General features: G+C 48.5%; 1 protein-coding gene across 1 annotated transcript; it reads left to right on the top strand.

The window, feature by feature from the left end:
- rgs5a (regulator of G protein signaling 5a) lies at positions 1–6358 on the top strand. The gene is made up of 5 exons (XM_086047177.1): positions 1–165; positions 750–863; positions 1457–1518; positions 3083–3249; positions 4279–6358. The coding sequence occupies exons 1-5, from the start codon at positions 122–124 to the stop codon at positions 4441–4443; spliced, it is 552 nt and encodes a 183-aa protein (XP_085903303.1). The 5' UTR covers positions 1–121; the 3' UTR covers positions 4444–6358.
- Positions 6359–10535: the final 4177 nt, after the last annotated feature.

Genomic DNA, 10535 nt, shown 5'->3' with positions numbered 1-10535 from the left:
GTTGTCCGCATAAAACCTCCTTCGTGTTTGAAGCCGGGCTCAGAACGCAAGCGCAACTCTCACGCTCACTTTGGACAAGAACGCTGACCGCTGAACACGCCGTGCCTGAAGCTTGAGCAGAATGTGTAAAGGATTAGCGGCCTTGCCTCAAAGCTGCCTCGTGAGGTAAGACCAACCTGCGCCTTTCATTTTTGCTCGATTTTGAATATTTACATCTGACTTGCTCTCAGTTTGCGGTCGAGTATGGGAGCATAATCTTGAGAAGCATCTCAACAACTGAATGTCAATCTCTGAAAATGCTTGGTATGACTACACCACTACATGTAATGTTATGTTTTATATATATATATATATATATATATATATATATATATATATATAGTAAATAAGTGTCTATACAGGGTAAAAAAAAAGAAGGATTTGGTTTTGCAACTGGAGGGTCACAGTTAAAGTCCCGCTGCTGACCAAATGTGAAAATGGCAACAAGTTGTTATAGAGATTCTTGTCTGCTTCCTGCTGTTGAGGTGCTCTTGAGCAAGACCCCCCCCGAGTTCAAGATGTCCTTTTCACTCCCATGTCCCTCCTTGCGTGTGTGTTGGATCTGGCTCCGATGTGGTGTGGCGTGCCACACAAAGTGTAGATTCAGCGGAGTGTCGATTGAATTTCACCTTGAGGGTTTAGAATAAGCGTAATAAAAGGAAAAACAGTCAGACTAGCTACGATTCGCCCCTCTGCTTTATCTCTTACAGGGCTAAAGAGATCAAGTCCAAATTGGGAGTTTTGCTTCAAAAGCCGGAAAATGCAATCGACCTCATCATTCCCTACCCGGAGAAAACTGAGAAGAAGCCGGAGAAGCTGAACAAGTAACTATTTGTTACTCTCTCTGTTTGGCCAAGGGGGTGTTTGGGGCGTTTGGTCAAGTTGCAAGTCAGAGCCTCGAGCAGAAACAACATTGGACGGTCGCAATCGGAAAAGGTTCAAGCGCGCTAGAGCTTCGCATCACAGACCTCGAAAACACCCGTGCGTGCGTGATTGCGATTGTCCAAATGTGTGTTTATTCAACATAGGTCGATTCATTTCATTCAATGAAAAGACTGCATGGTCACTGGATGCGAATGGGATTGTCAAGAGCGGAGCGGTTTGACAATTGAGGGGAACACATTGTTTATATAGACAGTATATCAAAAAATCCTGCTCGAGATCCTGTTCACGTAACATTTGCTGAGTGGCATCAATACAGGAGCAGCTGAGATCAATTATCGGCAGCTGTTCCATGCAAAGCGCCTCAGAAGAAGCGGTTGATCGGTCCGCTCAAGCAAAACTCCCGACATGAAATCAGCAGCAGTATTTGGAAGCCAAAGAACAGAAAAACGGCCTTATTTGACTTGACAACGAAAGGTGCGTGAAGAGTGAGCTCCCTGAGCTCTTTTGCTGACGCGAAGCGTTCTGTGCACAGACCTTCAAGTGAGGAAGCTTCTCAGTGGCGGGAGAGTCTGGACCGAGTCCTCAACAACGACTGTGAGTTGGAAAACTCCCTTATCGCACTCTCGACACACGCACGTACAGCGAATACGTGCAACATGATACACGTACGCAACGCTGATGGGGAAGCTGCTTTGCGCTACTCATTGGTTCAACACACATCTAAGACTTTTTGTTGATTGGAAAAGTCGATGCGACAGCTGATCTTGTTGTTAACACCGAGCATTCCCCGAGAGGAAACAATGCCGTCTTGAGGTCTGGTGTCTGTCTGACACTGTTTACAGTGGACCGCTCTCTGGCTCGCTCGCTCGCTCTCTCGCGATTTGGATCCCAGTAGGCGCCAGATACAACCAGTTTCCTGTCCCTGTTTGTCGGTCGATACGGCAAGTGTAGCATGTACATGCGCTACTCTCCGCACACAAATGGCCTTTGTGCTTTCTTTGGAGAAAGCTTGACAAGAAGCTGTCGCGCTCAGTCCCACTCGTCCCTTCATTCCGTGGCCGTGTTGCGTCTTGTGATCTGCTTGGAGGTGGCACGTCGCAACATTCAGCCACATAGATGCAACTTTGTCCGTTGTCTTGCGTTTCGGAAGTTGCCGCGGCAGAGTCCCGCGCACGCGGCCCCTTTAGTTCGAAAAAGTCCAATCAGTCACCAAGGCTTGGCCGTACCGAGAGCGCCGCGCCGTAGAGAACTCAGTGAAGGCTCGGCTTGAGACCCAACACTCTTCTCTACTTTGTCAACAAAACACAGCCCAAACACCTAAGCGCAGTTTGCACTCAAATTCAAGGAGGAGGGTCGGAGTCCAACATTGACCAAAAAAGGAAATAAATACTCAGGGCTATTTTTCTTGAGCAGTTCCGATGCCATTGAGTGATTCCACAATTGATTGCGTCAACCAGCTGCGCACACATCTCTTGATGACGATGATAGCTGTGTCGTATTCGGGAGGTTGAAAGGGTGAGCTTTTTTCCAGTGTTATTGTTTGGCTCCACAAAACAGCTTGTCAACACCGACCGGGCGTCGGCGCGTCTCTTTGTGTACCTTTGCACAGCAGCTCCATTGCTCGTCGGAGCTACTGAAAAGCACGGCAGCCGTTGCGGTGCGGTAGATGGCAGACGAAAGGCCCGAGGGCCCAGCCCGAGGAAGGTTTCTCGCCGGTTGCGCACACCTGATGGACGCCTAATGGAACCTTTTAAGGGCATTGTCCTGAATTACAATGGCTTTCAATCGGCGGAGCTCTTGACTTATTCGGCAACATAAACAGCACGTATTTGCCTTCAAAGAACGACGTTCACCAATAAAGCTTTCGTGACTGACAAAGCTCGTAAAGACTTACTGGACATCGAACATTGCGTTGACTCGATATTTTGCCTTATGTGGTCTTTTCCAAGCAAAAGTCATTTTGTGCTCTCACGTTCAACAACCGAGCAAATCATTTCATATCCGCTGTGTGTTTGCCACTGTAAAAAGATTCTCTTTTCCACAAAGCCTGAGCTTGCTATCCAGCTCAAATTCGATTGAATTATGAGAGTGCCACTTGGAAGGAATGTCGCTCCCCGCGAGTCTTTGTGTCATACTTGACAAATGTTTTTCCCATCAGATGGTCTCGCTACGTTCCGTAGCTTCCTGCGGTCTGAGTTCAGTGAGGAGAATATTGAGTTCTGGATGGCCTGCGAGGATTTCAAGAAGACCAAGAACCCAGTGAAGATGGCCGCCAAGGCCAAAATCATCTACGAGGACTACATTCAGTCCGAGGGACCCAAAGAGGTCGGTCGGTCAGGCTTCCCTTGTCCCGCTCGATTCCTCGCACACTTTTCGCGTGGTTCATTTCCGAATTAGATTGTATCTCGGCTGTAGAAAATGGCGCATCGGAACGCTGGCGCTTCGCGCAACTCAAACTGTACGAACGACACACATTTCGTAAAGATGTTGAACGCGATCGTTCATGCCAATCGGAAAGAACTTGTCACATACGCAGTTCCGGGCACTCCGATGGGCTCTCGCTGTTTCGTTTCAATGTGCTAGCAAACCATAGCGGATGCGGGGGCCATATATTTTGTTGAAATTTTGTTTGTTTCGCGCCTCTTCTCAAAGACAGTCACCGTGCAGTGATAAGACATTGCGATTTCCTTGGAGTGAAAATGTGGGCACGATGAATAGAAATAAAGCGCATCGCTTTCCTCATTATTGTGAGGAACCGTTGACATGATCAGTGTCTTCACAGGAAGAAAAATCATGATTAACGATCACAGATTACAGGAACATTTTTAAAGGTCATTGGACCACATGTCTTTTTCCAGACGGGCGTATCAAATTGGTCCAACAAAGAAGTTGCAAGGAGCTTGGTGAGCCCCGGCCCAGTCGTTGCATAGCAATACCGAGGAAGGTTTGGCTTGAATTCGCTCCATTTGATTTGGGAAAGTGGCTGCACCGAATCAAATCCTCCCGAACCAGACGCATCCTTCAAGTCCACTATACAGCGACTTCAAAATGGATCCGCATCCAGATGATTGGATTTGGTGCAGCCACTTGGGGAAGCAAAAGCGAGTCGCTTCAAGGCGGCCTTTTTTTCCCCTGTGTATTGCACACACTGAGGGTGAAACATCACCTTGCCGCGTAACACTATTCCATCGTGCTCGTCAGCTCATCTTGCAGTCGTGATCTGTTTTTTTTTTCCAGTTAGTTGTTCCCGATGGCTTTGCGAGAGCTTCTCACTCATGAGCAATAAACAAATGGCTTTTTTTTTCTTTCTGTCTCTCTGATGGCAATACGCTTGCTTTTCCTCTCCTGCCGCAGGTCAACATTGACCATTTCACCAAGGATGTGACTCTGAGGAATTTGGTGCATCTTTCCCTGGAAACCTTTGACCTGGCCCAAAAGAGGATCTACGCCCTGATGGAAAAAGATTCCTTCGGACGCTTCCTGAGGTCTGAGCGGTACCAGGAGCTCTTGGTCAACTAAAGTCCAGTCGGGGCAGCTGGGCGGGGAAGCGGGTCGGGCATGGAGCGCTAGTAGTCTTTTGGTCAAATGTGAAAGTGGAAGTCATGACATTGAAATGTGAAAAGTGCTAAAGTTCAAGTGAGAAAAACAACAAAAAAAAGAATTCCAGATTGATACAAAATGCTCGAAAAAAAGTCGAATGAACAATTTTGGGGTCAAAGAAAATCCTTGAAATTGCCCACCCGCTTCTCCACCCGGCACACACTTTCCCAATCCCGCTAAATAAGTGAGCTGCTCCAACTGAATTGGAGTCCAAATCGCGTTGCTTGCGGTACAGAACGTACACTCTTACACCAAATCAATATTGAGATGATGCTGTTGAAGAAGACCTGAAGTCATGGGGAGGTCATGGAAAAAGGCCCTTTCTGTCTGGCGCATCCAAGCTGCTCAATTGTGCGCATTTATTCAGACGAAATGCAAGTTGACAATTTTACGACTGCCCCAAACGGCAGTTGCTCAGGCAAAGCCACGTTTTGTCATTGCCTCCAAAACAAGTTCAAACAATTGCCCGGCATGCGTTCAAAGAGCTCGTCCGGCTCCAGAAATATCCAAACCAAGCTAGACGTGCCGGTGAGTGTTGTGCAATTTGCCAGGGCCTTTGTCTCTTCCAGCATGGCTGCGCCTCGGTGCGCAAAACGAGGCCCAGAACGGCACGCCGCGATGACTTGGTGGTGGCGGATCTTGACAGCCGTGACCTAAACCCCGGGAATTTGAGGCGGACGCGGGCTGACTGCTCACAATTGCTCTCCGAGCAAACGGGGGAGAGATTTTGCTGTACAAATAATCATGAAACTGGGCACTCCAATTCTCAAGGCAACAAAACGTGGTTACAATTTTAAGTTGGGCGATTCCACGAAATAAATAAATGAAATACATCGGGTAACGGCAAATTATTGACGTGTTCATCAAATGAAGTGGCCCTCGATCCTGCAAAACCGGCGTTTGCCTTTTTCCCCTTTGTCCATCCTCACACGCGCACGCACACACACACACACACGCTCATGCCAAGCGTGCCCACCCAGCTCCACTTTTGGCTCCCGCGAGAGCCGCCCTTGAGAAAGAAGAGTGCCGGCAAGTTGGCTCAGTGGTCAAGCCCCTCGGCGACCTCCAAACTGCAAGTTGCTTGGATGGGAAATCACGTGGGAGGGAATCTCGGAAGAAGGCGACTGACTGTGCGCGCGGCGACGTCAAGTTATACACAAAGAGATTAGCAGCCCGGAGTGCACTTTTTCCCATCTGCTCTTTCTTGCGTTGTTGAAAAGTGAATACGTGCCCCCGAAAACAAACAGTCAAATACAGGAGGTCTCCGATCGGCTGCAGTAGACCCCACCCGCCGTTGCTAGTCAATCACTATCTTCCATAGACAACGTGGATCATAACAACAATTCAAAGCTAAATCTGAATGTTGATATACCATATACGCCTTGAAACTATTTATTCCCTATAAGATGATTTACTGATTCATATATTTTGCCATAAAGTGAACGTGGATGGAATCAACGGTGAGCTTGGTGTTCAATTTGAGTTCACAAAGTGTGATGATATATACGGATGTAATCTGTTTGTTTTTTTTTCTTTATTATGATGTATCACAAAAGCATTTATGTTGTAATCAACACAATGTTATTCTTTTGATATTCGGCATTTGTTGAGTCCTTTTTGTCCGGAGAGTTGCACAGCGCGGAGAGTTGCACAGCGCGGAGAGTTGCACAGCGCGGAGGCGCAGCGCGGCACAGATTAGCCAGTCTGAGGCCGTGACAAGAATCGGTCCAAATGGGGACAATCAGGACTTGGACAATATGTTGACTATGTCACAAGATGCCGCATGTATGTGTCTTGGAGTTGACCACATAAATATATCCCTGCATACTACGTACTACTTCTGACGATTTGTATTTATTTGAGGTGTAAATATTTATTTGCATTTCACACTGTGTCTAACTTATTCCTAAATACAAAAATTGACAAGGCTTTCTCCCCGAGACGTGACGTTTCTTTTTACACATTTATATATATACATAAAAGAAAGAAAGAAAAGAGGAAACATTCGACTTGTCATTTTGTGTTTATTTGAATTATCGATGTAAGGAGCAAATTCAAAAGAACAAAACGCCCAGAGATGGCTGTCATGAAGTGGAAGAGCAAAGTGACGTTTGGAAGGCTGAGCTTGACTTCAAATCAGGTTGCGACTGCGATAAAAGATCACAACATGACATTGGCAAAGGCCATTGAGGCACACCATCGACTCCAAACGCGTGGCAAAGACGGCTATTTTCTATTTCAGGAGATGCATCTAAATGTGACGCTCGCATTGAAGCAAATGTCGAGTGCGGACCTTTGCTTGACTGGTTTCGCTCAAGCGTATGACCGATTCCATAAAGTCTTTCTGTCGGCTGGAGCTATACGTGACAGTCACGGCCTTTTTGCTGCCCTTGTTGTTTTTGGTCTCAAGGGGAAGTATTTTGGCAATGGCCATTGAGTTTCCTAGTTCTGCTTAAAAAGTTAGTCACCCTGAGAGTCTTCCTTATTAGGCTCTCCAATGGTCGTTCAACTTGAATTTGGCATCTTAGTGTGGTGCCTGACCCGAATCCCAATTGTGTTCAACAATAGCATCCTGACACGCCATTCGTACGATGTCATATCTCTGACGTATTTGTGGGCTTTCGGCCACAGACAGACCGTAATTAAAAACCGCTTGGTGAAAGCCGCACGGCCTTGCTTCCCTTTTCTCCTTGTATGGTATCAGCACGATGGTAATGTGGTAACCCAGCCGAGAATCGGCAGCTAATATTCAACCGATCGAAGAGCCAAAGTCCAGGCTAGCGCTCATGTCAAACGATGTTGACCAAGATGGCTTCTTGGCTTATTTTCAAGGAAACAATGGGACAGAATCCTCGACACTTGTTTCTTGAGAATGTGTCCCGGTTGAGCATCTTTTCTTTTTTTTTTTCTCTGCAAGTTTTTCTTCTTTTTTCCATAATCCATCCGCAAGCCTTTCTTTCCTTTTTTTTGATTTCCATACTCCATCTGATGAGTGAAAAACAGAACGGAAACAGATGTGACACGGAGAGTCTGCCAACACAAACATTGTGGGAGACTTGCACGCTCACATCCTTGGCCATTTCCAAGAAGACGTCGCAAAGCTCCAATTCCTTTGGGCCTCACGGGGTTAATGACATTTCCGACGGCTTGCTCGTTGGACGTGCCCTGTGCATTGTCGCATGATATATAGCCTCAAACGTACCTTCTCGGAGAGCAGCGAAAGCATTGTTCCATACCGTGTGTGTCAACATTGTCAGTATTTCGCTTCGATGTTTTCCAGACATAAGTAGTGCCTGGCCGAGGATGGCGATGACGTCGGCCTCAACACGTTCATTGCTGGCGAGGCCTCAGAGGACGGGAGCCACCTTTTAGAAAAGACGTCATCTCTCGCTTCATGGGCGGCAAAAGGGTGGGGGAAATCGTTTCGCTGTTGCACCGACAGCGATCGTTTGTTTGCCGATGACAACATCTGTCGAGACAAGATTCACCACAGACACAGATGGACCCGATGGTCGATTCTCTTCGCGCTGCCTTCCGTTCACATTGCAGGCGTTCAAATGTCGTCATTTGATAACATGAGATGATCAACGGGCCGTAAGAACCGGTTTGTTCTCACGGCTGCCACGGCACACGACGTGAAGTCTTCAAAAAGTCCGCAAAGTCATTTTAAAGGTGCACTTGGCGTAGATGCAATCCAAAACCTGTAGCGTTATAGGTATAAAGTTTCATTGGAAAGCGGTGAGTGACGTGATTGGGAACGACAGGAGCAGCCCCGGAAGGCCGGAAGGGTGAGGCTCGCCGCTTTGTGAATAACCGCGCGAGCAAATAGTCCAGCAAGTTGAACGATTGTGTCATCGCAGGGAACGTAGCGATTTCGCCATATATGGTCCATAATATCCCGGAGGGGAAACAAATGGAGAATCTGGAGAACCTCGGCACGTAATCGACTAGGTTGAAAGCGGTCGTTGAATGCCCGTGACCTTCGTTCCCTCGGGTGGCACCGCATTAAAAGCCACCGTCGTTGAGTCAAGGTTGTCGGCGCGTGCTAGATGGGCGCAAGGAACGCGGCGGCACCTCAGAGCTATCGTGTTTGCGATCAAAGCCAGGAGAGGGACGCAAAAGACATTTGGACTTGCATCCCCCCAGCTGTCGGCAATTTCTTGCGTATCCTGGGTCAGGCTGTACACGTGAGCATGTGCCTGCGCGCATGTGCCTGCGTGCGGACGTGCCGTCTTGCACGGCTGATTACATGAAAGGGTCAGATCCTGTCGGGATTTCATTAGCGGCGCTTCCAGCGGCTTGATGTTGGCGAGGCAGGAGAGAACACGCGGCGATAAGCAAGTTAATGTTGACTGAATCTCGGCTCTGGGGCTGATCAAACGTGATCTCATTCAGCTGCAGGCGGAGGGACACCTAATCGAGGCACCGGCGCTCGAGTAGGCGGGCGAGCTGCGTTTGCGGCTCTGTGCTCTTCTTGCCTCGCGTTCACCTCTGTTGGAGGCAGACGGACAAAAGTCGGTCGGCTCTTTCGCTGATTCTCAGCCACTTTGCCGCGGAAAATGATCCGATGTCAATTATTCGGACGAAAATATCTTCTTTTGGAATCGGCGTTTGTTCATTTATGTATGCCGAGCGCATATGGCAACAGGCAAAACAATGCAATGCTCTTCATGCTCACCATGAGGAGTTCGCTGAGGCGCGCAACTAAGTCATCAACTGAGGAGGATTTGGATCAAGGCACCTTTCATTCGATGCGCTTGAAGCAAAAGCATCTGCCGGCACCAGCGAGCGCACGCTGCGGCCGTTCGCAGCTTGAACGTGATGAAGGGGAGGTGCCGAAAGAGACCTTGGCCGCTGCCTCCTCGTGGCGGCGACAGCCATGGGCGCTGACGGGCCTACGTGTGCGCGGGCGCATTCGCTGCTTTCCTGTCACGTCACGGCACTCGACCGACGGCGTGATGAGCTTTGCGGGCCGTTTGGGCTGCTCGCCTTTGCTTTGTGTGCCTGTCAAAGTTAGCGACGCCGGCAGCGCATTTCAACACCAAGCTCCCCGTCCCGTCATCTTTGAAATTCACATGCGCGTACTCCTCATTTCATTCATCTTGACTCATCTCGATGGTCTCGCTGGTGTTGAAGGCATTGACGGTCTCGATGATGTCGTGCCGGTGGCGATACGTATACGGCCGCCAGAGACCGGCGGCGGGGCTTGGGCCCGGTCAGGACCGGGACTTCCAAAAAAAAAAAAAGCTTGTCATTTCTCTTGCCTGATCTTCAATCGTCTCCCTTCGTGAATGATTGACTCAAGGGACAATCATTTGCATTTGGAAGGGTTCCATCTAATGGCCTCCAGAATGACTCAGCGTTCGTATAGCCAGGGAAGGGGCACTCGCGACAGAAAGTGCGCAATTGGCCTTGGCTTTTGACACGGCCATAAAATGGGGACAAACCAAACCCTAAGCCTAAAAGGACGACCGCTCTACGTTAGTAATTCAGTACTAAATTCCTCTCCGTATTTGGACATGTTTCGCACTTATCTTCACGCAAACTTACAAACTGCAAAGAAACCGCTGAAGTCAATGTACAGCGTCTTTAAAGGCTCCGATGGCTGCGATGCATCTCACCTTGTCGTCATGGAGCTTTTCCACGGCGCAACAACGAGGCGCTCTGAGGCGGCCGCGTCGGCTCGAAAGCACTGGTCCAGCGCACGCGCTGGCTGACGAGTATGACCCCCCCCTCCGCCCCCATTTTAGACAAGAAAAAAATCAGGAAGACTCAAATGATGAGAAACAGCACAACATCCCCACAAGTGAGTTGTACGAACTTTGGAGTTCTTGCATGTTTTCAACTATGTCTTCCAAACAAACCTCTGAATTTATGTAAGGGGGGGGGGGCTTTCAGGTTTCGGTCACTTCTTGTAACAATAAAAAAACCAACTTGTGAAAAAAGTGTGGCTACGTTTGCCACCTCCGCCATTGCCCTGGTGCCCATGAGTAGCTCATCAACGTGCATGA

This window comes from Filicampus tigris, chromosome 12 (genome assembly GCF_054856515.1).
Source record: "Filicampus tigris isolate MCC_2025a chromosome 12, RoL_Ftig_1.0, whole genome shotgun sequence".
In the NCBI taxonomy this organism is placed as follows: Eukaryota; Metazoa; Chordata; class Actinopteri; order Syngnathiformes; family Syngnathidae; genus Filicampus; species Filicampus tigris.
The sequence above is the reverse complement of the archived record's forward strand: the minus strand, read 5'-3'. Positions and strand labels throughout refer to the sequence as shown.

What these genes read in the sequence shown, in the direction of transcription:
- rgs5a (XM_086047177.1), top strand. Translation starts at nt 122, where the DNA reads ATGTGTAAAGGATTAGCGGCCTTGCCTCAAAGCTGCCTCGTGAG. An exon ending in CCTCAAAGCTGCCTCGTGAG is followed by an intron (nt 166 to 749) that starts GTAAGACCAACC and finishes TATCTCTTACAG; the next exon opens with GGCTAAAGAGATCAAGTCCA. An exon ending in AGTCCGAGGGACCCAAAGAG is followed by an intron (nt 3,250 to 4,278) that starts GTCGGTCGGTCA and finishes CTCCTGCCGCAG; the next exon opens with GTCAACATTGACCATTTCAC.